The sequence below is a fragment of the Polyergus mexicanus genome, unplaced genomic scaffold (genome assembly GCF_030449975.1).
Source record: "Polyergus mexicanus isolate NDT 795.1 unplaced genomic scaffold, iyPolMexi1.0 SCAF_14, whole genome shotgun sequence".
NCBI classification, from domain to species: Eukaryota; Metazoa; Arthropoda; class Insecta; order Hymenoptera; family Formicidae; genus Polyergus; species Polyergus mexicanus.
Genome location: NW_027223334.1, coordinates 5,439,254 through 5,467,168, shown reverse-complemented (window position 1 = coordinate 5,467,168; position 27,915 = coordinate 5,439,254). Strand labels below are relative to the sequence as shown.

Here is a 27,915-nt window from a genome sequence, read left to right as displayed (position 1 = left end):
GAACCTTTTCATCGATTCTCACCAAATTCAATACTAACCATCCTTGAATGACACTCTATCCGTGTAAAAAAAAAAAAGAAAAAAGAAATTTAACCCGATATCTCAAAAATTGCGGAAGTTAGAGATTGTACAATATATTGCGTACATACACCCATACATACATACACATACAGACATTTTTTAGGAATATGATTTTTCGACGTTTTGGAACATTCTAAATATATTGGCATAGAAAACTCGAAAAAAGAGAATTTTGAGGCAAAAAATGAATTGCATTCGCGACTTTATTTTCGATGATGAGTAAGTTGAAATTAAAAAAAAAAAAAAAAAAAAAAAAAAAAAAAAAAAAAGAGAGAGAGAGAGAGAAGAGGAGGAAATAACAATGAAGGAACAAATATACAATAAATCTCTTTCTTAAAGACCAAATAAAAGATGCATCGGAAGACTTTCGCGTGAGTGTATTCACGTGTAGCACGTGCGCGTACGCGGGATATTTATTTCCGTTTGCGAAACAGCCTTAAAAATTCTCGACAAGCGCTCCGTCGCGGTAAAACTCGATTTCCCGAACGAAATGAAATGCTTGTACACGTATAGAGATATATCTTCCCCCCCCCCCGCCGCCGCCCCCACCCCCCCCAACCCACCGTGTATAAATAAAACGCGGATTCCGAATTTCTTCCACTTGCCCGACGTTCTCACGCCAATTTCGATGGACGAGGGTTTAAGGGTGCTGCGCGAACACTGTGAGCCGGCGCCGAAGAAATGGAAACGAAAATCCTCGGGCGACCAAATGGGATCTATGGCAGACGGATGAAATAGCCGGAGGGAGAAGAGGGGCTCGATTTATCAGGTCAATGGCGTGGCGGGAGATCGACTTAACTCCCGGGTCCATTATCGGCGCCGTGGATCGCATCACGTGTGCTTACAAGTCCGATCCGAAATCAAGATATTGCGCTCGACATAAAACGGATTTAGGCGGCAGATACGATTAATTTCGACGGAAACATTCCCTCGAAATGGCCCATATATATATATATACAGGCCTTTATATAAGCCATTCGCATATATGCGCTCGGTTGGCTTAAGTCTCATAGCTGCGAGCTGTCAACTTAATCCCCCTAATATAACGGGCAACTTGATCCGTATGATTATAACGATTTCAATCTGAGCATAAATCTACGTTCGAAAGATCTTTACGAGATGCATAAATACATTCGGGAAATGAAGCCGCATGAAGCTAAGACATTTCACGAAAGTATGGGACGAAAATGCGAATTCACTGTAGTGCTAATCAATTTATGGCGAATGGGCGGAAAGAGTGTTCCGCGATGTGATAACGATAATTTATTATTGCAAGATCGTCGTAAGAGAAAAGGAGTCGGAGAGTGCTATCGCCGACGAGAACATAAATAAGAGTGCTGCCGCGTGATATCCCGAGCACAAAAGCCGCCATTGAGCAATGTGGACGACTAGAGCATTCGTTAATTAACGTCGAATAATTTCGAGATGAATTACGGGTGTGGTCGTTCGTTTTCAATCAAGGAAATGTGCAAAGATCTACGATGCGCTGAAAGAATTATCGGAAAAAAAAAAAAAATTACGGGAATACTAATTTAAATTATAAATCAAATCATATCTTTTTTCTACATAAGAGAAATAAAATTATTGAAGAATTTCAACTCTGAGAATCTCTGTGATTAAAAGAACACTTGCTGATTCTAGAACACCCTCTATTTGTCGACGACGATCGTATTACGCATTGACGAGCCATACGAAACGTTTTCAGCAAACATTCAACGGCGTATCATATTGCGTATTTCTATAGTAGCGCATTGCGACACGAAACGCCATCGAAAGTATTATTCTGAGCTCGAATATAACAGGGTCAGGAATATAAAAATGATAATGATCGGAAACTGATATCGGTAGAGCGCCGTTTGCGCACTATCCCATACAGCACAGAACATTGCAATTACATTGCAGTAATATTACAATCTTGCAAGTTGCAATGTAATATTGTTGAGACATTATTGAAACATATAATTGTAATATTTCATGAGAATGTTACAGCAACATTTCAAAAAACATTACAAAAAACAGTTTTCGGTAATCGCTAGTTCGTTTGTTTACCGCTAGGCGGCGCGCGTTGCGTTATCTATCCCGCATTTAAGTTTCAGTCACGATGATTAACATAAAGCTTGCAAAGAGCGGCTAATGAGATTGAAGATATAACTATTTTTATCAGTTTAACTTATGTGATACAATCCCAACACAGGGAATTCAGATATTGAACTGATTGTGTTCAGTAATCGGATACATAAATATCCGAAAAAGTTGAAATTATTCGTTAATTGTCTACTTAAGATGTAAAATAGAGTCTAATATCTATATAAGTAAAATTTTAACTCTTTTATGAATTAAATTATTTAATCATTACCATTTTCTTAAACTTGTAAATTATTTATAAAATAGCGATGTTAACTAGATAACAGGAAATTGTTAAATAGTCTCCATTCTTATATAAAACCAAAAATTTGATAATAATTTTTTAATATGCACGATTTTAATAGATAAACTTCGAGAATATATAAAGACATCCAAGAGAGAAAAAACTCGTAATTGCGTAAATTCACAATCTTCTTTTCTTATTTCTCTTGGATGTCTTTATATATTTTCAAAGTTTATCTATCAAATTTAAAGCGTTCTGCATATTTGTAGCAACGCATTTCAATATTACATTGCACCGTAACATTACTGTAATATTACATTGCAACATTTCTGCAATCTTTCGGTGCTGTATGGGATCTGGAACACGAGCGCGCGTTTTATTTCGCTCGCAATTGTTCGACAGCGGTTGCCGTTCGCAAAACGGTCCGTATACCGTTGGAGAAATGGATAAGAAATTCCTCTGGATGGCTCTCGCACTTACTTCTTTCTGCATCTGGTCGATGGCCGCGGTTTCCCGCGATCGCACGGAATAGTTTTCGAGGAAGGTGCGATTCAAATTCATCCTCAATTCGGGGCCGACTTGTTCCTCGTAGAGTCGCGCCAATGCACCGACCCCGGCCTCCAGAACGAGCACCGCCATCACCACGAAGACGTACTGTGTCGACAGAAGAAAGGCAGAAGCAAAATTAGAATCGATTAAAACAACATGTTTTTCTTGTTTTTCTTTCTGGTAATGTTTTTATCTTGATTAACGAACGAATGAACGATGAAAGAGCAAAATGTGCGTTTAATTGAATGGAAATTTTGATAAAAGATGTGACGATCGAATGAATTTCATCGGCAAAAATGGGGGACAGCTTTTAATAAAAACTGGCTTATCTCTATCTCTCTCCGTGGTAAGTAACGCGCCTTCTCGTTTTGTCTCTCTATACCCAAAAATATCCTTCTTCGAGAAGGAAGGATTTTTAACGTGCGACTTCTTTGAGATGATAACTCGAGATGAAATCTGTCAGATGTACCATTATATTTTCACAGAGAGATTTCGCATGTTATATGTATATTAACGGTATTTATTTTTCGCTTCCCTTCAATGTTATTTTTCCTGTAAACTTTTATGTCATTGAAATTATCGGCTCGTGAATACAAATATCTCTCATACGTATAATTTTTCGTACCGTAAAATGCGCGTACGGTCTCGCGTAAAAAAAAAAATGTACTCTCTATATTCCCTTCGTGAAATAAACCTATTATAGAGATAGTGCTGATTCCGAAACGAACAAAAATTTTATATATAACACCGTGCGCTCTCACATTAATTTAATACGGGATTTGTGGAACAAATCCGCCGCTCGGAGTCATCGCTCTCCTTCTCTTTTTTCGAGCGACTATATTAAAATTGCGTAATGCTCACCGAAGCTTTTTAGACTTTTCATGAATATAAATCTTTACCCAGGCACGACGCGCGCGCGCCTCGACAATCCTCCTTCCCTAATGAATATTCAAACCGCGGTGACTAACTATCGTTTGTTCGTACTTTCGCAAGATCTTGAGGTTCGCAGAAGAATGTGTACAACGAAAAAAAAAAAAAAAACGAAAAAAAAAACAGAAGAATATATTTTTTTCTCGGTTAATATATCGATGGTTATTAATTCTGTATTTCATGACGCCATCTACATGGCGCCATCGGCGTTTAACTTCTCAGAGTTGTGGGTTGGGAATAGAGCGTGCATTAAATCGATGAAATATCGGCTGATACATATAACGGCGAGGAGGAGAGGAAGCGAAGTGGAGATGAGAGAAGCTACATCAGCAGCAGCTAATTTGTGATCAAGTCCCAATGTCGCCAGGAATTAAGCTGTATCGCGCGAAGTGGGTAAACGATGCTTTGGCGTAGGCACTTACAAGTACCTAATACACCTAGTGGCGAAAATAGTAACTGATGCAAACAGAAAGATTGATGAGTTTGTTAAAATTTATGATCGATATATTTGAAAAGAATGTGTCTGTGTGGATATTTATGAATCTTTTAATGTCATTCGCACGCCTTTTCCGCTCTGTATTGTATGTAAAATATATTCCACTTTACACAATTAAACCTTCTTAAAATCATACTTGGAAAGTGGACCTAAAGTGTTTTTTATATCACGGAAAGCTTTAAAACTTAAGACAGTTTGTGTGAAAGTAAGGTCTTCAATTATGTATGATATAATCAGAACTAGGGTTGCACGAGCCCCAAGACAAGACAATATTCGCAAAAATATTGTATTGGTCTTGAAAATTTTAATCTTGTCTTGGTCTTGAGAGGATTTTTGTATCAAAGATCTTGTCTTGTCTTTTCTTGCCTTGATTTTTATTAACAGTTTTTATTTAACACTAAATTATTTGTCAGCTTGATAAAAAACAGAAAATAGTAAGTATATAAATAAAACGTGTTTTCTTTTCTCTTGAAATATATCTACCTAGTTGTAAGAGACTTTTATACATTATACAATTGTTATTGCATTATATTCTGTTTTAAAGCATTTTATTATAGCAATGTTATGCACACGTTATAATTACATTGGGTCTAAAGGTAATTATAGAAAAAAATTATACGAAAGCAACAAATACATTACATACAATTTCTATCACTCGGAATACATAATCTATGTAAGTTTCAAAAAATTTGAAGAGAAGAGATACTCTTACGATTAAACTGAATCGTTTACCCACGACATTATAAAGTCGCAAATTGCAAACCTGATCGCAATCGAAGATATCAAATCGCATCATGTACACAAGACCGCAAAAAGTTGACGGTTGAATAATATCGATACGCGAAAGAAATACGTTACGTGAATTTAAAACTATATACCTATTGTATATACACACACTTGACGTCATGCATGACGAGTGCGCTTTCGTACTTAAAGATAGCTTCTAGATTAAATGCATCGCATCTAGGGTTGCACGAGACCCAAGACAAGACAATATTCGCAAAAATATTGTATTGGTCTTGAAAATTTTAATCTTGTCTTGGTCTTGAGAGGATTTTTGTATCAAAGATCTTGTCTTGTCTTTTCTTGCCTTGATTTTTATTAACAGTTTTTATTTAACACTAAATTATTTGTCAGCTTGATAAAAAACAGAAAATAGTAAGTATATCTGATTTCTTCTGTTATCCAAAGCGCCGAGCACGATTTTCGTTTGTTCTTTACTGCGTATGCTTACGTCTCGATTGTGCAGACGCAGTCTAAAAACTAAACCAAGTTCTTCCGCTGAACATGCAAACATTTCCGAAAGTGATAATGAAAGTTCGGAAGTAAGTGCATTTAAACAATGCACATAGAGAACTTATTTTAAGTATGAAACAAGAAACAATGAAAAAATCGGCGTATGTTTATTATGTCAAAAAGAAAATGTGGCTAAAGAAATAAAAATGAAAAATAGTAACACTACTGGATTATAAAAACATTTGGAGAAAGATCATAAAAAAGCATATGAAGATTTATTTGGATTAAAAGCAATGAGAAATAAAATATTGTCGGAAAAACAAAAAGCGATAGATATATTTTTAAACGTAAGTATTGAAATTAAACTTTATAAATTAAGTAATATAAAGTAATTAATTTGCGCTATTTTTATGTCACATTAAAGTATGTAATGATAATGATGCGCAGACTCTTCAAATTTAAATTTTTTAAAGTTTTTAAATTTATAAATGTTTTTATTTACTAACAATAAATAAAATTTTTTGTCTTTCTCGCCTATTTCCATATTAATTAAAATCTTCGTTCAGAGATCGGGAACAATTAGATAACTTTTTTTAAAAACCAAGACTTCTTCATAAGATCAAGAATCTTGATAATTTGTTTTGGTATTGTCTTGATAATTAATTTAAAATCTTGTCTTGGTATCTCGTGCAACCCTAATCAGAACGTGCTATAAGTGACGATTTGGCGGAAAATCGTGCTTATCTTTAAAGCTAATTAACAATGTATTCTTTCGATCTCGTAATTACATCCGAGCCTTTAAACTTTCGTATACTAGCAAAATTAGAGTAAACCGAGAGTAAGACGGCGAGCGGTGATCGATCGGGCTTCCCGCACAAACAGGCAGCCGAGACGCGAAGTAAAACGCAAAGTTCCTTGACGGATGACGCAATAACGCATAATTCATAATATATTAAAATGCTCAACGAGCAAACAAGCGATATCCTCATAGGACGAGCGTTCGTCGACTTCCATCTTCATAGATCCATTAGCCGTCAGTATCCGTTCCAGTCATTCACGGAAGGAAAGAGAAAGAAAGGGAGGGGAAAAAGTAGACAGCATGAACACAGATCGCAACACTTTCCCTTCCTCCCTTCGCCCTTCGCGCTCCAACTGAGTGCATCGGAATTCGTAGACAGAGGGAGGATGCGACATCTCTACATCGGTTGGTATCTACATGTACTACCTAAGTATATATACGTACATATTAGTACCTCTAAGTCAATAAATCGCTCCGGGTATATATATATATATTATGGCGGAAACGCGACACACACACACACAGAGAGGGTAGGAATCGACAGTTTGAGATTGGTGAGGAGGCTGACAGTGAACGGGAGAGACGACGATAGATCAAACATACCAATTGCTTTTCCAATATATATGGCTATACGTACACACACACACACACACACACACACACACACACACACATTCACGCACATGCGATGATTTCATGGCAGGGAGAAGGGAAACTAGTGTCGCGTTCTCGAATAATTGTTAGAGATAGATGCTTTCGTCGCGGGATTAACGTAGCTAGGAAAACGTGCAATTTAGACTATCGAGAGTGAAGCTTGTAAAATACAGAGCGAGGCTTATTCACCGGCAAGCTCGGATACAGTGATCTATAGAAAAAAAGAAATAAAGCGCAGGCTAAAGTGATAACATTGATTTTTTTTTTTTTTTTTCAATGCAGTAAATAATATTTTATTTAATTCCGCATTATGAGAATTTTTATTTGAGGATGATTGTAATGTGCTACGTAAAGGCCTAAATTAAATAATCTTTATAATTTGAAATGTAAAGCATGAAAAAAGAGAGAGAGAGAGAGAGGGAGGGGGGAAGGGAGTAAAATATTGAGTAGTAAAATTTTTTTTTTTTTTTTTTTAAATTAACTCGAAAATATAAGTTTTTTTTAATTACTAAAGATATATTAATTTGGAGATTTGTAATGAATTTGGTTAATGTTTTTAATCATTCGTGTATTCTATCGTATAATGTATAGTGCAGCCCGATAAACTTCGTCTGCGGATTACCGTCACGAGACATTGAGAATGGATTTTAAGCCGGTCATGGTTCCTGGACTTAACACGGGTATGCGATGGAAACACGAGGAATCACGGGATTGCGAATCGCACGGGGAAGACAGATTATGAATATACACGGGATTGCTAAATTTGATCAGAGATGTCAATTATAACTAATGCTCTGGTGAAGCTTGTAACAAAAGATAATTGCACGTTACTATTCGCAAATGCGATAATAAATACGTTTATTAACAAATATATTAAAATATTTATTCTCATTAAAATATTTATACGGATTTCGAAACTTTTTTTATATTTTACATTGTTACTGTCAAAAAAAATATCATCTCTTTTTCATATATTCAAAAAAATTAGAATGAAGTTGTGACAATTATAAGAAAGGAGATGTTTTAAATAAGATATTCTTAGATTAATCTACACATTTTACATGAAACACTCTGTAATTAAACCTAACTCTGTCTTGAATGAATGTGCTTTTATACATGTGAACTTTAAAGCAATGTATCCTATCTATAGAAATACTCTACAGCTGATACAGAATCTGTGCCGATCGAGGGAGGAAAAGGGGAAAAAAAAAGAAGAAGAAGAAGAAGAAGAAGAAGAAAGAAGAAGAAGAAGAAGAAGAAAGAAGAAGAAGAAGAAGAAGAAAAAAGAAGAAGAAGAAGAAGAAGAAGAAAGAAGAAAGAAGAAGAAGAAGAAGAAGAAGAAGAAGAAGAAGAAGAAGAAAGAAGAAGAAGAAAGAATAGGCTACAAATGCGCTACTCAACTTTCTCCGCGTATCTATAAAGTCTTCCTTTTTTCTCCATAGGATCTTGCGTTCATTACGTGGATTTATCTGCCTACCATCGGCAAAAATCTTAATTGAGCGCCCATATAAGGCCTCGGCTAATGAGATGATTCGCTGGTGCCATTCGTGTATAGGTGGTGAAAGGGAGCAGGGGCCAACGGGAAAGCCGAGGCGAAAGGTTGTCGGGCAAGAAGGGAAGTGGCCTTCTTGCGCCGAGGATCGACGATAGTTTATCGCTGCTACGGTGAATTAAGCTCTTACGTAAGTTACTAGCCGAAACGTACATTTCGAAATATAAAGAAGAACGATGATAGTATATCTAATATCAACAATAATGCATAAGGAAGAATCTATTAAAAAATAGTATACATCTAAAAAAAAAAAAAAAAAAAAAAAAACAGTCATAACATGGTGATAAATTGGACATTCAATTTGGATTAAGCGAGATCATTGATAGAGATATTAGATAAAGACATTAAGTAAAAAACCGCGTATATGATGAATGAGGGGAAAGTGAAGATACAGACTATTGACTGGATAAACGGTGAAGACTTTTCGCGTTGATTGCCGATAGTTTCGCCAATAACAACCTAGGTTGTTATTTTATAATTATCAAGGAAGGAGAGAAGCGCATGTTAAAAGTGACTGCTATTATAAGTCTTTTGCTCTCTCTCTCTCTCTCTCTCTCTGTGTTTCAAGAAAAATTAACAGCTTGTTCGTTTCGACGATATCAGAATTTTATTAATCAATGAGTTTATGCGGTAAAAAGCATAATGAAGTTGACGTCGGAGAATTCATTGTATTTTATTCGTAATTCAGTGTTATATTCATTAGTTCATTCGATATCGCAACAAGACATTAATTTCTACCATAACAATGCACATTGGGGTGTAGTTTTAATGTTGCAATTAATAGAATGTCTTTTTTCTTCCTTCTCCTGTACTTTTCATTTAAATTGTAGATTCTTTCATTATCTTCATGCATTGTTAAGACCGGCAATTGGCATTAACGAAAATATCGCTTGTGTTACGATTCAAAGTTTCTCTCTCAATGCACGAACAACTAGTATTTAAACAAGCGGAATGTTTTATTTTACGTAGCTTGCAAGTTGTTACTGCTCTTGTAATTGAACAACGGGCGACTCTCTGCTACCTCGCGATAATTACACAACTCAACAACTCGAGAGTCGGAAATATAATTGGGAAAAGGGTTGACTGACTTGGCATGCTTCGCGAGAGTATCCAAATAAGCAGAATAAAAGGCGCGGCGCGCGAAACAATAGGGCGATGCTGAATGAGAGAGGCGGGAGTTGGAAAGAATGAAGAAAACGTCGCGAGAGAAACTTCCCTCTCGAAGATCACCGATAACATTTATTAAGGACGGTGCGAAATCGTTATTCCGCCATTGTGCGACATGCGAGTTTTTCCGCAGGGCGGAAATTATGTTTCTCGTCGTATAGTTACAATCAGGCAGGATATTGTCCGTTTTCGCGACGATGGCTGGTGATTCGCGAATGTGCGCCGGGAAAATGCAAGGAGAAAAAGGGAGGAAAAAAAAAAGAGAAAAAACGCAAACGAATAATTTTTCATCTCACCGTGATTGTCGGGAGCGATTTTCCGCACGAATTCCCAAGCCTTGCAAGTGTCGCGGCAATTGCGAAATGATTTCCTTCTTTATATTTTATTTCTCGATACGATACAACCCGAACCTTCCGACAATTCTCTCTCATGTTCGTTATATTTCGGGTCTAGAAGATGCTCGTAAAATATGTAAACATGAAACAGAATGAATATAAAGTAATAATAATATAAAGAAACTTGAAGTATTCGATAAGACTAGGTTACACTGTAGAATATCCAAAAATTTCAAGCGAATGAAAAGACATACGTAAAATAATAGCGCGAGTATCTCGAGTAGAAACTAAGGAGATCGAGAATTCTCCTCGAAAGACAAGGAAGCTGGTCGTTTTATTCCTTTCGTAAGCCGGAATCTCTGAAGAGAGCGAGAGCGTAAAGATGAAACAATAAGGGCTAATACCATGCAAGATATTTTCAATCTGTGCACGTTATTTCAGGAACGGTATGCGCGAAAATATAATAATCTATTTTTATGTCCCTTATTATATTACATACAGCCTCTCAACGTTTTATTATTAAAAGTTAAATTACGCGTTAAAATCTCTATGTGAAATAATCCCATGGATCTCTTTTATAAAGCTCGTGCTGAAGAGAAGTCAAACATTTAAAAGTTAAAAGACTTATTATATTAATAAAGAAAGCGACAACAATGTTTTATTCTGCGGCCATTCAACATTTAATTTCTTGAAATTCTCTACAAGCAGAATAGAAATGTACTAAAATCATGGTATACTGCTCTAATTCATTATTTCTCTATTAAAAGGCATAAATTAACGATGCTGTAAATTAAGAGCGAGAAGCCTTAATCGTTGAAAATTTGCTTAAAATTTCAAACTCGTTCTTTTATGCAAACATTCTGATTCTCGCTGATCGCACATGAAGCGCTCGTGGTTAAGGAAGGGTAATATATAATTATACGAGATGAGAGATGAAATTATATTCGCGAATATCATCCATGTCAAGTAGCAATTAAGAGATATCGTAAGCACGCTTATTAAATATTTTACATCGTGACGGGACGAGCTGAAATATATGCGAGCAATGCTAAAGACCAGCGTGCCGTAAAACAAGTAAACCGTCGAAACTTTATTAAGCTATTATGAAAGCCGCTCCTAACACGCCGTCGACATAATTAACGGTTAAAAAAAAAAAAAAAAAAAAAAAAAAAAAAAAAAAAAAAAAACCAATCTCGCGAGCGGCGTCTTCCCTTTCGTTTTCCCGAGTGTAACGCTTTACGCGCGGGAGAAACAAGAAGGCGCCGATTATCATCGTGTCTCGTTTCGTTCGAAAGCGCGATGAGAAAACCGCGCAATTATAAAGACATTAAACTCAACGACGACGTTCCTCAATGAATCTTTATTGCCGCCGAAGATTGCCGTATCTGGAAAAAAAAAAAAAAAGGATACGACGTCGAGCATCTCAGTTCTCCGTCATCTTACGAGCAATTCGTCCCGGATAACCCGAGGACGTTCGTCTCCGTGTGCCACGTATAACGGGCAGGAAGGGCTTCAAACGGATAGACGGAACGGGAAATTTTATAGGAATACGTTTAAACTGAATTTTATAGGAATAAGTTTAACTACTTTAAAGTACGTCCCTCGGCTCGTCGCGCAAATTTATCAGCTCGAAAGTGCATCCTGTAGTTCAATTTACAATGAATTTATATTATATTTATGCTTGACATATGTTACTCATAAGACGTGACTGAAATATCTCGACAAATCTTTTTATGAATGCAAATTAATCGTAATAACGTGAAATCATTCCGACACAGCTTCTTCTTTATTTATTAAAAATATTTTGTCTTAAAATTATATATATATATGGTATATATATATATATATAGTATATAAGGGTCTACAAAAGATTGGTATCGTTACCACTTTTGTAATTATTTTCTGCTCTGAAAAGTTTGTACTACTAATGTACTTATTTTAATGATCGTTAACCTTTTGTTGTAATAAAAATTAATTAACTTCTATGTTTTTTTTCAATTTTAGACCCACTATGTACAATGGAATACAATCCTAATTATACATCCATAGGAAACGAAAAGTACCTTTACGTACGTCAGCGAGTAATCTGAAGATTCGCAATCGAGCAGGTCGTTATTCTTCGACGTGGACACGTTTAACAAGGTACTCGCCATCATGCTTTGAGGATCTCCGTTTACGTCCCATCATAACTCTAACGAGCTTTGCCACGTGCTTTTCATGAAGAAAAATCTGTTCCAAGTACTTCGGATTTTGTCGTCGATCACGAAATATTGTCAATTATTTAAAATAATGACTAAGAAAATAAAAACAAGACACTTTACGCAATTATTTTATGTCCGCTTTAACAAACACCGCAACAATTAATAATAATAATAATAAAAAAAAAAAAAAAAAATCTATCGCAAATGCGAAATTGAAATACGAAAAAATATTTATGCGAGAAAGATGATCTATATATATGCAAAATTTCCTTTGATTTTTTTTTTAAAACTAAATTACTAATAAACAAAAAAAAAAAAAAAATTTTAACCGATGGCACTTTTGAAAACGTGTACCTGCATTGTTTCTCTCTCGTTACGCCTCCGCGCCAGTCATTATGTAACTTCCGTGTAATTTTACGTATACTATCGATCCGGTCCCGACAATAAACATGCGAAATAGCATTTTGTGGTCTGCGCGAGTCGACCTGTCGAGCCGACGCGTTTGTCTTCTCTCTCTCTCTCTCTCTCTCTCTCTCTCTGACGGGTTTATTGTACTTATTGCGCTTCCCGCATAAATTGGCCACAAACACCGCGATTGCGGCGCGTCGGATACTTAGAAAGTAATGCGGTCTTGCCCGAAGCATTCGCATCGAAGCGCACGGGAGATGTTAAAACTGGTTCAAAACCAGTCCGAGGCGTCAAGCTTTGTTCGGGAGATTCCATCGTCGTCCGCGACACGTCATTCTCGCGACTGCAAAATCGAAAACGTAGATCTAGACGTGAAGCCCGCACCCTCTCCCCCCCCCCCCCAAAAAAAAAAGTCGCCGGCAAGAGATCGATCGCCTCTTATCTTGATTGCGATCTCAAACGTGTTTTACTACCCTCGAGCGTAATTCGAGTAGAAAAAAAGGATCTGTATCACTTGACTTGTACCAATTAGTGCCGTGTCTCTTTTTTTCAAGGCGAATCTTAAGAGATCTTTCTCGTGCATTCAATATTCGTTGAATCGTCGAGATAATTTATGAATATTTAATACCCTGTTTTTGCGATGTCACGTTGCCGGGACTAATGTAACGTTGATTCGCTATTTATACGTATCACAAATAAAAGGAGATCAACGTTCGCAAATTACGGGCATTCGATGGACGAAGCACACAGACAGATCGCGCGCGAGATGCGCTCGGGAATGTCTTATGCAATTAAGATCGAGCGGATGGATAGAGTCGTGATTCGAGGGTGCAGTGGCGTGCAAGTAGTAATATTACTCGGTGATTAGTGACGGTTATTACCGGATGATTTAACGTTTCTTTCGCACTATGTAGAGCGAAACCTCGATCGCCTCTCTCCCTGGCGCAGGCGATTTATCACATTGGCAGCCTCTGATAATGTGCGAAAATAATAAAAGGATTACGATCGTTATAATGTCGTGTAAAGGAGAAGGATTAAAAAACATAGTTTACAGCCGATTCAGGGAGGAAATCGTGCAATTAAGGCCGGACTAATGATTCGGAAGCAAGCATGGGGGTTAAGTGGAATTATCTGGTGATTAGCGATGGTTATTATAAGTGGTTTAACTCTTAAAATTATTTGAATGGATGAATCGAATGTGTTGAAAGCGCATTACGCGCGCGTCGATCAGATGAAAGAGGGTACGCGAGTGAAAAATTTTTTGCTCGAATATATCTCGTTTGTACAGAGAATCGTATTATTTCTTCTTGTTACATAATTCTTTCTTTAATAAAGCTGTTATTAAAGACTAGTTGACAGTAAAATCTCGATATAAATAAATAACTAAGAAAGATCTCTATTTTATAAAGTTGTATACGGTTTACAAAGATGATATCGTTTGCTACATTAGTAAGTAAAAAAAGTTTAAAGAGCAATTTGATATGAGTATACAGGAAATAAGAGAATATAATTTGTTTCGCGCCTCGACAGGCACTTACGCAATTAAGATCGTGTACATCATGATTTAAGCGTATACATCGCGGGTTTTATTGGTCGTACCGGTTGTAAAAGGACTTTAACTGGTCGATTAAATTGAATAAAGGATAATTCAATTGCTCCCATACATACTTCGTGGAACTTTCTGTCGGCAATAATGGTATTAGTACTTGCTTTACAGCGATTTAATGCGCAAAAGATAGTCGAAGAGGAGAAGCGAAAGTATTTATGTCCTACGATCATCGAGTGCTTCATTTCCTAGACTTAATAAATATAAAAAAGCTTATTTATATGCTGGATATTTTATAAAATCGCTTTCTTAAAAAAAAGAAGAGATATATGAAAATAATATAAATAGTCTTTTTTTTAAGTATAAAATAAAACTACTAAACTCCCAATTTTTAAATATATATGCTAACTACTAATTTAAATATTAATTTAAATGTATATAGAAAATGATTTCTTGCAAAGTATTTTACATATTAGAATTAACTTGGCATACACGTAGAAGTGGCAATATAATTTCCAAAGGGAACCACGTGGCGGTGAATACTGCGGTTAGTAACGATCGGCGAAGCTCGTTACCGGTGTTTAACTATCATTTAGGCAGGATTAAAGATAATCCAGTCGGTATCGTTGGAGATATAGCCAAAGTGCGAGTTTATCAATTACGGTCGCTCCGCAAACTCCCGATTAAGGTCGATTTATTACCCAGAATGGGAAGAATGCCCCTTCGAGAAGGGGGAATGCGGACAGAAGGTAGAGAATGACCGCTAAATATATCTCCGAGTAGGCTTATCACGTGATGTAAGTAACCGTTATAACTACCGGTGATAAAAAAATTTTTCCCTATCGCAAAAATTATTAAGTTTATGAAAAATAACGAATACTAAAAAAAAATAAACATAAATAATGCAGAGATCAAAAGCCTACGTAGACGTAATATTCCTTCCGGGGAGGGGGTTGGAAGGGCCGCCAAGGAAAACCTTAAATCATTTAATAAGCCTCTAAAGAAAATTTACTGCGCTGTACCCTTAAGAGGAAGTTTATTGCCGCCCGTGGGGGCGCGACCGTAAAATAATATTGCGGGACGATGCATGAATGGACAATTTGTCAAACCCGTCGCGCATGGCGATGCGAGCCGCATGCGAACGAAAGAGGGGGGCCGCCTCGCGGTCTCGCGGATATTCCTCGGAGACGGTGACGGCTGCGCGCGTATGCGGTATTAAATAATCACTCGTGTAAACATAGCGAAGTTATATCGAGATGGGAATTCCTCTATTACGGCGCTCATCGTAATAGAGAAATTCCCGATGGACGCGATATATCTCCGCCTTATGGTATAAGTTCGCATTAACGTTCGCCGTTAAGCCACGACGATCCCGTGGGTATTCGCGTGCACGCGTGCGGCCGCATTTCCGATGAGAGTAACGTCCCTTTGGGTGCGAGCGAGCGCGAGTTAAGCCGCCTTAAAAAGAGTACGCTCGAGAATCTACGGTTGGTTCTACGAGTTGGTGGTTCCTCCCGGAGAAAGACTTTGTCGGCCGAGAGCGATAATGTCGGAGGTGGTAGACTACGGGTAAGGTCAAAGGCGAGCTTCAACTCCCTTTACCCGAAGGAAGGTTCAAAGGAGGAGATCGGGCATTGTTAGTAGCGACTTATGTAGAGAAAGAAAGAGAACCCGGCGTCCCCGAGTCCCGCTGATGCCAGCACGGTGAATTATCCCGTATCGACATTACGGTTCATTGTGATCGGCCGCGAGGTTATCGATTTTTCATTTATAAAGCAGAAGAGAAGAGAGAGAGAGAGAGAGAGAGAGAGACATCTTCCTGTACGACATTGTCGAAGGCCAGAGGTGCGTATTTTTAGCGGCCGCGTGCGCTCGGGGAGCGTGAAATTCGCGGAAACGCGAAAATATGGATCGCCTACGATAAATCAGAAATAAAGTCAGAAATCAATCCGTAACATTACATTATTATTGCCCAATTAAAATATTATAAAATAAAATGTACAATAAGAAAAAAAAAAAAGAAAATATTGTACGAAATATATGAAATAGAAAAGTGAATCGCGTCTTTGCATAAGAATAAATAATATCTATCGGATTATAAAGCGTTTTTTAATTAATCTCTATTGCGATTTAAGTACATTATCAGTGAAAACAGATCGTTTTTTTTTCTTTTTCACAAGCACACGGAGATCAGTTTACCTTTGAGCAACAGTTTTTAATTTACTTGCATAATCCCTATCCTTCATCAATATGCTTTTCCTGTTGGTCACGTAACTAACTTGCTTCCAACAAAGACTGCACCGCCCCGAGCAATAATGTTGAAGCTGCTCCGGTAAATCAAAGGAATGTTCAAGCCCGTAGGTGAAGAGCAGCCTGACTCCAAGCAGCACGCTCAAGCTATACTATGACGAAGCTTTTCTTGAAAGTTTCCAAGAACAATATATTAACAACGAACGGCATAAATAAAATCTTTTGAAGTCTCGGAGAATACGATATTTAGCATCGACAAGTGATCGTTAAATAGGATGATGGGATACCGATAAATCGATGGAATAACCGGCACAAAGTGAAGAGAGACTTCAGAGAGACGTATAAAATTTAATCGACATCAAAAGTGGCTCATCTACTGACAATGGATAATTAAATGTTCTCGCTCTAAATAAAATCGCTAAATTTCAAAGGGAAGAGTCCATTAATTACAATTAAAGTTAATTGATATTGATGCGTATGTGTGCGATAGTCCATTAATTAATATAAACTTTCGTTTACACATCAAAATATCGTAGAATTCATTTTCATCATGTGTTCACTCTGTGCAGATACAGCTTCTCTGACCAACTTGTTTCAAGTCAGATATACTTTGTGTGCATCCACCTATGTTCTACTTTGTCTCTAATCTACCCTGTATCTATATTAGTCTCTTATATCTAGTCCATTCTCTACTTCATATAGCTTACACAGTTTATACAGAATGCCACTAAAATCATGATCAAACGGGAAAAAAGATAAAGAAATTTATATATATATAAATTTATTTATTATTTAAGAAGAGAGATTCTTCATGTTCACAAGCTAATAACTCTAAAAATATTTGTCAAATCAAAAAATTGTTAATGAGACAGTTTCATGTTTTTGAGAGGCCTCTCTAACTACGTAAACATAAAATTGCCCCCGTTCCTCCTCTAAAGGGAGCGGGGGGGGGGGGGGGGAGAAGGGGTGGTAACTTCAAAATTTGTAATGGAACTTCCTATATAATGTTACATATTTGGATTCTATGGGAAAAAAAAACAAGTATTTTATTTAAAACATTTCTTTGAAAAATGCTTCTATCAAAAGTTATAAGCATTCAAACTTATAAAGTAGAGTGTATCAAAACTAATGATAAAACCATAAATTAAATGAAAAATCTGAATAATTTTTCTATTTTTTACTTTATTAAATGTTCAAACTGTTGTTTATTCTCATCTAAACATATTAAATTCTTTCGGCAAAATTTTGTCCAGCCTAACCTAATCTAACCTAAAAACAACATTTTTAGCTCACGCTAACGCAAGTTTTGCAGAGAGATGTAATAAGTGTTTAGATGAGAATGAACAACAGTTCGAACATTTAATAAAATAAAAAAAAATTAAAAACTACGGTCCTTCATTTAATTTATGGTTTTATCATTAATTTGAATGCATCACTCTACTTTAAAAATTTGAATGCTTATAACTTTTGATAGAAGCATTTCTCAAAGAAGTGTTTTAAATAAAATTCATTTGTTTTTTCTCATAGAATCCAAATATGTAACATTTTATAGGGAGTTCCATTAAAAATTTTTAAATTACCCCCCTCCCTCGCCCCCTTTAGAGGAAGAGCGGGGACAATTTTATGTTTACGTAATTAGAGAGGCCCCTCGAAAACATGAAACTTTTTCATTAACAATTATTTGATTCGACAAATATTTTTAGAGTTATTAGTTTGTAATACGCGAGCCACCCTGTATATACATGTTTTGTACATTTCTTTTATATGAAGAACTCTATTTAAATAATAAATAAATTTATATTCCTTTCTTTCTTTCCCGTTTATGCCTGATCTTGGTTCTTCTTCGTTATATATTCTCCTGAAAAAATCCCTCAAATCCCTAAAATGCTTCATACGAACGTCAATATAAAATTTTGATCGCCTTATCTCTGTTCATAATCAGCAGACCATAAACGTGACGAGATATGGTCGAGAGGATTTCAAGATGATTTCCGCTAAACGAGTAAAGTGTTCGACGTGATACCGATTGCGAAGTGGGACCCGCGATGTTATCGCGACGTCGCGAACAATCGCGCGTACAAAAGCACATCTAGTATCTCAAATAGAGATACTTTTAGCGATAGCTCTCTTTGTCCGAGATATTCGACTGCAATATCCGCTTCTTCGCTTTTTCAAGTCGAGGAGACGCTCCTGCACCTATTCCCGATCTCGCTCGTAAAGCCGGCGAATTAATTAATCAGATGACGCTGTCTTGCTGATAAATGATTCGCTTTCAGATCGATAAGACCGGCGAGAGAGAGAGAGAGAGAGAGAGAGAGAGAGAGATCAATATTTCTTAAGAATGAATGAACTTATTGACAAACTCATCATTTTCCGTCGTTTTAGCGAAGAACATTCATTTATGAAGCACGAAATGAAAGCGAAGTAAATTATGTAATTTATTTGTCATTTATCATCTAATGAATTAAGATCTCCGCGAAAACTGACGGAGTAGCGGAACTGCTGGAAGGGGAATTATTACTTGAATCGATCCAACTATATTACTTCGCGCCAAACTCCGTCGCGGGCTTTACATTGGTTTCTAGAAGTCGAATTAATGTAATGTCGGACGTGGCGATGATTGATGAATAATCCTAATTAACCCCGCGTATTATATGTAATATGAAAAAGAATAATATAAAATGATGAAATTAATTTATAATTAATTAGACGAGTGTAATTAATAACGCGGGATAAGATGCGCGGATACTTATTCTCCGAATGTCTGTTCCGATATTTCTATCCGATTGATATTTGTGATTTGTATCGTGAGCGAAACGCGGATAACTATGATTTATGATAGTAGGACTCACCACCAGCAGGACGCATCGATTTTCAGAAGTTACACCGCCGCATCCGAGCCAGCTACCGATGACAGCTAGTACACCTGCGACGATCAAGGCGTAGGCCAACGTGGGATACGTCGACGTGGACATAAGGGACACGTAGCTGTGCTTCGCCACCACTGTCCAGATACCGATGCCGCCCACCACCAGACCGGACAGCTGCAACACGAGCAAGAAATTCTCGACTTTAATCTTAAACAGAAGCATGAAGCGTCATAAAATAACTGTCATAGTAATGATGTCTCGCGTAATCTTGTGATTACACACATTTCATTCGTGTGTGTTAACGTAATTGCGAAAGAAGCAGAATATTAGGTGTACAACTTTGCTTCCGCCGTTTTTTTCCCGAAATTCGAGGCTTTATTGTAAATTGCTTGTCGAGTCACTCCCAATGATCGTGCCAATTCTTTTTGACTTTGACTCGAGTCTTCATTAAGTAACGCCTCCAATTCTGCATCTTCGAAAACCTTCTCTCTTCCACCGCTATGCCGCGCTTCGACGTGAAAATCACCGTTCTTGAAACGTTGAAACCCCTCACGACACGTTCTTTCGCTAATAGCGGCTTCACCATAAGTATTTGAGAGCATTCGATGAGCCTCGGCCGCAGATTTCTTCATATTGAAGCAGAAAATTAAAACCTCCCGCAAATGACGAGAATTTGGCTCGTAAACTGACATTTTCAATCGAGAATAACTTTATGACGCAGACACAAATCGACTAATGTTTCTATGGGGTTATGTTGACAGATGCCCAAGTTTATCGCACGACATCTATGATCTATTTATTTCGACCACTACTTACCGCTAAAGCCATCTATAGGAAAACGGCGGAAGCAAAGTTGTACACCTAATATTATAATCAATAGTTTTAATAGTACAAATGAAAGCTCATTCTCTCCCTGTCAAGAAAATTTTTATCGTCGCCGATAAAAAACGCGGAATTAACTTTCGTCGTGATCGAACCTTGCCTTTTATAGTCTCGACGGAAATAAATTCCTATTCCTTGGAAGTTGGCGAAATAAGATGAAATCTGTCAGACTTTCGAGGGGGAAAAATCTGCGACTAGTTATATGCCCGTTTGTGTCTCGGCTGTCGCTGGCGTCTTTGAAAATCCCTCCGAATAATCGATACCGTATTGATCAGCGGACGAATATACATAATAATAAGAAAGCGGAGGATCGTCGTTCATATTTGCAGAACTTCCGATAGGAACGGTTCAGTGAACAGTGCGTTTTATTCAATTTCATATCGTACCCGCATCCGGTTCCACTGTGAGCACAAGGTCGGTTCGATGATTAATCGCGAATATCGTTGCCGCCTACGGTGGCTGGTACGAGAGAGAAAGAAAGAGAGAGAGAGAGAGAGAAAATGAACGGATATCAGTCCGATAGCTACATGCGTTGCGTATACAGAATGTTCTGTCCAGTAATTGATGCTTCGCGAGCAGAAAATAAATCTTTGTTACAAGATGATATCTCAATCTAAGACATATTCCTTAATAATATTTTCTTTTATTTTAGATTAAAATCTTTGAATAAAAAACGCAAAATTGTTGTGCTCGATCTCGCGTTCAATCTAAGAAAAAGAGAAGAAAATGTTGAAGCTACTTAAAACCCCTTTAAAAGATCATTATTTTAAGATAATTGTTTTTAATTTTCTCAGGAGAGTCTTTTTTAAAAGATAAGGCTTATCATTAGTAATTACTCTCATCTAAAAAAAAAAAAAAAAAAAAAAATTCGCGTAACGATTCGACGACGCAATCCGTCGCGATTTATCCGCGTTTTTTTTTTTTGCCTCGATGCCGGACCTCGTTTCTCTTGCGGCACGATATCCTTTTTTTCCCCTTTCCCTCTCGTGTTTCTTGTGACACGCCGACGCACAACGCGGAAGATGTCTCCCGTGGGAGACCGGTCGAAGGTGCTCCGGAATATACGAGCCATGCCGACGTAAATATCGGCCGACATGCGCGATATTTACGGTAGTATCGGGGGAATGCGTTACATAGGGCACTGTCCCGGGAACAATGACCAAGTTACGGGCGGCTGGCATTTTCCAAATGACACGAACGTGCAATTTTACGATAATGCATTACACTCCTTGTATAATCGGAAGGGGAAAAGAAAATTTTGATTTTGAGCAAAACCGATAATAATATTTTTGGAATTATTCTATATTTTAATCTGACATATTTTGATATAAAAAATAAAATATTCAGTTTTTGATAATCTTACCGTAATACTTTTATGTACAGAATAGAGAGGCAAATCAATTAGTATAAAAAAGTAATTGTTTTTAAGAAAATTATTTACAATATATTTTTTAAAATAATTATTTGTTTTTTGTTTTGGCAACTAATTGATTTGTCTCTCATTATTCTGTACATAAAAGTATTACGGTAAGATTATTGAAAACTGAATATTTTACGAAATATTTTACTTTTTATATCAAAATATGTCAGATTAAAATATAAAATAATTCAAAAAGTGCTTAATGAAAAAATACTTTATTATAGTGTCTCGGAAAGCTCTCGAGATAGGCTACAAGAATATGTAATGAAAAATAGGGCGTTACGTTTAAAAAACGGAAGTTGACCTTCAAACGACCTTGAAAATGACCTTTAATGTCAAATCCAAGGTCACTATTAGATAGACCCCCCCCCCCTGGTTCCCTACAACTTTTATCTAAGTCGTTTTCCTTCAAACGTCGATCCTGAAAAGTTATGAGGATGGAACTTTTAAAATGGGACACCCTATATATCCATTATTGAATGTGATTATAGATGTTTTATATTTCGCGAAATAATCGTGTTTACTCGCGTAATTAAACAACATTGGACCGCTCGATCTATCAGGATCATTGACGAATTTATAATCGCATTTTTAACACACATATCTCTCAAAAGAGAAATAATCCCTGCGAAAGAATCTAGTTATATGTAATTGACGTTAATCGTTATAAAATTTTGCTCTAGAGAAAGTATCGTGAAATACGTAATATCATAAAGTATGTCATAATGTGCGTCGCGCAACCCATATTAAGTTAGCCCCCCCACCAATGCCAAATTAAATCAAATACATCAAATAATTTAGTGCTAATTATGTGCTAATTAGTTGCCGTAGTCCGAATTTTGTTGCTCAAACCGTTTAGCAGGAATTTACATTCAAAGTGGGGGGTGCTAGCTTGACATTAAGCCAGCCCCCCCCATAGTGAAAAAAATATATATAAAGCTCGAATCAAAAAATAAAATACACTAGAATTTGTTGCTATTTTGTTGCTCTAAAATAACATAAAAATATTTTTAAAAAAGTATATTATTTAATTAATACCACTATATACTCAGTCTCGCCGCGCCGTACCATTCACTTGCGCGAAGTAAAAGTAAATAAAAAAATGTATCGCTCGCATGTATCTGGTACTGAAATAATCTGTGGACAATATACTGTCGAAATATATGAGAAACTGAATTTGTTGCTCGTCTTAAAGTATTAAAAATCGATACTTTGTCGCCGCGGACCCTATACGACGCGCTCTTATATTATATAAATTAACTAAAAGAATTTGTTGCTCGCATGTTTTTGGTATTAAAATAATCTGTGGACAATATACTATCGAAATATATAAGAAACTGAATTTGTTGCTCGTCTTAAAGTATTAAAAATCGATACTTTGTCGTCGCGGACCCTATACGACGCGCTCTTATATTATATAAATTAACTAAAAGAATTTGTTGCTCGCATGTTTTGAGTACTAAAATAATCTGTGGACGATGTACTATCGAAATATATAAGAAACTGAATTTGTTGCTCGTCTTAAAGTATTAAAAATGCACTTGCACAAAATGGTACACGACAATTTCGCCTATATCGCGGCGGCTTTCCGAAGGATCGCGTTATATCGATACAGGACACGTTCCTACATAGATAAAAAATAGTTTCGTTGTATCCGTGCGGAGCATAATACATCCATTAAAGATCCGAAGTCAACGTCAATGTATCCGGGCAATATTCCAATCCCGAAGTCGTATTCTAGTCTCGGTGTGCAACGCGTGAAAAGAACTCGGATGGGGATGGCAATTTATTATTTTATCATTGTCCTCATGGTGTACACGTGCATACATATACGGTAAAAACGTTGCGGTGTGCGCGCTGCGGGTCGACGATACATCGTAAATCGTATGTATCGCTCGCGCGACCGATATTCTTCGCTTCTACACGTGCCCGTATTTCAGATCACCGGACGTATCCTGCCTTCGTCCACCTCGATCGGAAAATAAAGCAGGGAAAAGACAAGTCGACGCCCACCTCGAAACTGCGAGTCCGAGTTACGCTGAATCTCCTCGATCTCTCGCGCCGCACGGAACGCAGCACGATTTCGCTTACATCGGGATGGAACATTTTACATTTGATCCGCGTTGCGAGTCGCGGCATGAATTAAGCATGAATTAGGTATAGTGTAGCCGAGATACGGAAAAAAACAAAAAAAAAAAAAATACAATGGAAATTCCATCGACGAGAACTACGGTTGTGGTTAGCAAAATTCGACGAAAAACGACACAATATTGCACCTGCAGAATAAAAAGATTCTTATACTATAGAATATATATATTTATATTTTTCGCACAATGAAAAAAATCACGAAAGAAATCGATCGCATTATTTTCTTTTTCCGGATGCCTCCTCCCCGTAAATTATTGCAAAATACAGTCGTTCTAAGCCAATCTCTTTCGGCACGTTGCTCACGGTAACACTTGAGCGGTCGCTTATGTACTTATGCATATACTAGAAACTTCGCGCGAACTGCATCGAATGTAACGAGACAGCTGGCGAACCCCGAACGTGCCGGCCAATGCAAGCGCGCGATCAGCCCCGGGTTAAACTCCGGGTTGTGCAACTTGGGCAATGTTATGCTAATCCGTTCACGTACTCGCTAAATTTTGCCGGACGACGCGATGCGGGACGAGCGGCGTGGCGCGGATAACGGCAAACGGAAACGAAGAGATTAAAAAGTCGGACATCACACGCGCGACTGAAGGAACATCCCGTAAATTATCGCGGGCTCATGTGAATTGTGACGCGGCGGAGATGTGATATAATAAAATATTTGTCGAGAGAAACAGTTTAATCTCTTCATTAAATTCTGCGTTGGCGTACACACATTTCTCGCTTTTTGCACGAGATATTTAATTAAGATTCGCGCGAATTCGTCCAAACATATCGGAGAAAAACGCACGGTAGACGCTATATAAAAATATTATACAAATAATATTATCTCTCTAGATAAAAATACATTATACAGGCTGTCCCATTTTAAAAGTTCCATCCTCATAACTTTTCAACAGGATCAACGTCATGGAAAAGGACTCGGATAAAAGTTTGTAGGGAACAAAGGGGGGGGGGGGGCTATCTAATAGTGACCTTGGATTTGACATTGAAGGTCATTTTCAAGGTCGTTCGAAGGTCAACTTCCGTTTTTTAAACGCAACCCCCTATTTTTCATTACATATTCTTGTAGCCTATCTCGAGAGCTTTCCGAAACACTATAATAAAGTATTTTTTCATTAAGCATTTTTTTTTTGAGTTTTTTTATATTTTAATCTGACATATTTTGATATAAAAAATAAAATATTTCGTAAAATATTCAATTTTCGATAATATTATACTGTAATACTTTTACGTACAGAATAATGAGACAAATCAATTAGGGGGAAAAAAAAAACAAATAATTGTTGTAAAAAAAAATACATTCTAAATAATTTTCTTAAAAATAATTATTTTTTATACTAATTGATTTGTCTCATTGTTCCGTACATAGGATTATTACGGTAAGATTATCGAAAACTAAATATTTTGCGAGATATTTAATTTTTTATATCAAAATATGTCAGATTAAAATATAAAATAACTTAAAAAGTATTTGATAAAAGAATACTTTATTATAGTGTTTTGGAAAGCTCTCGAGATAAGTTACAAGAATATGTAATGAACAATAGGGGGTTCCGTTTAAAAAACGGAAGTTGACCTTCAAATGACCTTGAAAACGACCTTTAATGTCAAATCCAAGGTCACTAGATCATTAGATAGCCCCCTTTGTTCCCTACAACTTTTATCCTAAGAGTCGTTTTCCTTCAAACGTTGATCCTGAAAAGTTATAAGGGTGAAACTTTTAAAATGGGACACCCTGTATATAATATACATATACGAATAAATTAAATACATTTCGAAATGAAGAATTTTTATTCGTTCCTTGTTTATGACAATAATATACGTATTTAGAACGGAATAAATAAGAGATTGTATATTAAATCCTCTTTTCTTTTTCATTATACGTATACACAGGTTTAATTCCGCCCATGTATCGTACGGTGCCACATATTTACGGTCTCTACTAGATCGTAACTTTCAACGAGTTGTCTATCGAAAACACTCATAGCCTGACAGCTACGGAAATCTCGTTCAGACTGGTTTTCTTTTGCTGGGGTATTCTCTCTCAAAGGGACGTCGGTGACTTCACTCCCGCCGACGCCCCCGCCTCTCACGAGTTTTACTTTATTTTTTATCTCCTTCCCTGGACGATCCCGAGACCGCCGCTTATCTCTCCTCCTCCTTTACTCCGACTTTGCGGAACAAATAAAGTTCTTAAGATGTAACGGCGTTTAGTTCCTTTTTATTGCATTCCTCTGTGTAATCCTTGGCGGATCAATCCGTGGAAAGCCGATGGGGCATGATACACCGAAAGAAATTCCATTCGATACACCCAAGCAACGAACGAGAGAGAGAGAGAGAGAGAGATACAGTATACGTATATAGTATAAAAGCACCGAGGATGAAAGGAGAGGCGACGCGGCGGCATCTCTGCAATTCGACTTTTTCCACTCTACTCCTACGCTCTTCCGGATCTCTCGCAGATCTATCGTCTGAATTGGAAGCATCTGTTTTCTGGCAGGCGTACCGAGGGGTTTTTCCTCTCGTTCGAGAGCAGGATAAATGCTCCCTTCGCTAAAACGGAGAATCGGACGAAACGAAGGTGAAGTGAAATTAAAGGCAACGCGATACTTGAAATTTGTATAACGCTTCCCTTTTTTTTTTTTCATTCTCTCTCTCTCTCTCTCTCTTTCTTCGTGTATGCACGTGTTGTTCTCATAACAAAAATTCACTCCCGCTATTTTGGCAAGAGGGGGGGAAAAACAATTGTAGCCGTCGCGGAATATCTAGTTACGTTAGGAAAGCACAATTCGAGGCACACAGCAGTTCTACTTGCTGGACAAACAAGAGACGCGATGCGACGCGACGAAGAAAAGGAAAGGATTACGTAAGGAGGAAGGAAAACAGTGGTTCCCGAGGCGGCACTAGGACCGAAATTCCGAGTGTCTTCAAACGACGTCCTGCATTCCCGGCGGAGTTAAGTGCTTCGTCCGAGCTTGCCCGCGGACATTCTACTACAAATAAATACCTGACGTTCTCTAAATAAGTAAACCATCCCCGTTGCGCGCAAACACTCGATTATTTCGGCCGTTGAGACAAACCGAGAGCATCGTCGACGTCAAAGATCGCGACCGCCCACGCGACCGACGTAAACACCGATGTAATTCGATTCGGTACTTAATTATCCGCGCTACTTTACCAAGTTCACAACGTTATCTTGTTGATAACGCGTTACTTATAACGAGTATCGTTAAGTTAATTAGAAATAGATCAACCGACTTAAGGCGTCAGCTATCAATCTATCACCGTAAAAAGAAACTTACATTGGGACAATAATATCCGTATTCATAGTCCGTCCTTGAGGAATAAGGATTCCTTGTTCCTCGTTCCACGTTTCATAAACTTTCCTTGACCGAACAAGGAATCTTACTGGCTCCCTTATCTCAAGGAAGGTCACGAGCTTCCTCGAGGAGTGATGCGACCTTTTTAGCAGACGATACGCAGAATATAACCAAATATATAACCTCCAAAAGTTAGTTTCGTTACATTTGTGGTTTTGTGGTTATTTGTTGTCGCGCTCTCAAACTGAAAGTGTATAAAGGAAAAAGGGATAATGGACAATGAATTTTTAAATGATTCTGACGATGGATTTGAAGACGAAAATCCAGAGAATCGGATTCTGTGGCGGATTCCGAAAAGATACATTCGCGATTGGGAAAATCCCGTGGAATTTTTTGAAGATACGAAAAAGTTTTCATATGTATTATATGAAATTAGTTGCAGGCAGCATAAAACGGTGCTGCCTCCAGTCGGTCACTAAAAATCCCTAAAATATTCCTTCCTTCTGAAAGGAAGACTCGAGGTCCATCTATGAAACAAGGTGGCCTTACAGATTCAAGGAATCCTTCACGGAGGCTTCCTCCGTCCTTAAAATAAGGAAGGACTATGAATACGGGTATTAGAGGGTCATTAGCGAGGCGATGGACGAAAAATAAAAATTATGTAAAATTATAATAATGCAACTCTGTTTACATAAAC

At 37.3% G+C, this 27,915-nt stretch overlaps 1 protein-coding gene across 4 annotated transcripts in view; it reads right to left on the bottom strand.

Annotated features, from left to right (window-relative positions):
- The window catches only part of LOC138939615 (CD151 antigen), a 132,353-nt gene that overhangs the window by 8,321 nt on the left and 96,117 nt on the right, over positions 1 to 27,915 (bottom strand). For all 4 annotated transcript variants that reach the window (XM_070307567.1, XM_070307566.1, XM_070307568.1 and 1 more), the window contains 2 exons: positions 19,425 to 19,616; positions 2,930 to 3,103 (listed from right to left, as the gene is read on the bottom strand). In XM_070307567.1, the coding sequence (XP_070163668.1) occupies positions 2,930 to 3,103; positions 19,425 to 19,616 (366 nt within the window). The remainder of the gene's footprint in view (positions 1 to 2,929; positions 3,104 to 19,424; positions 19,617 to 27,915) is intronic.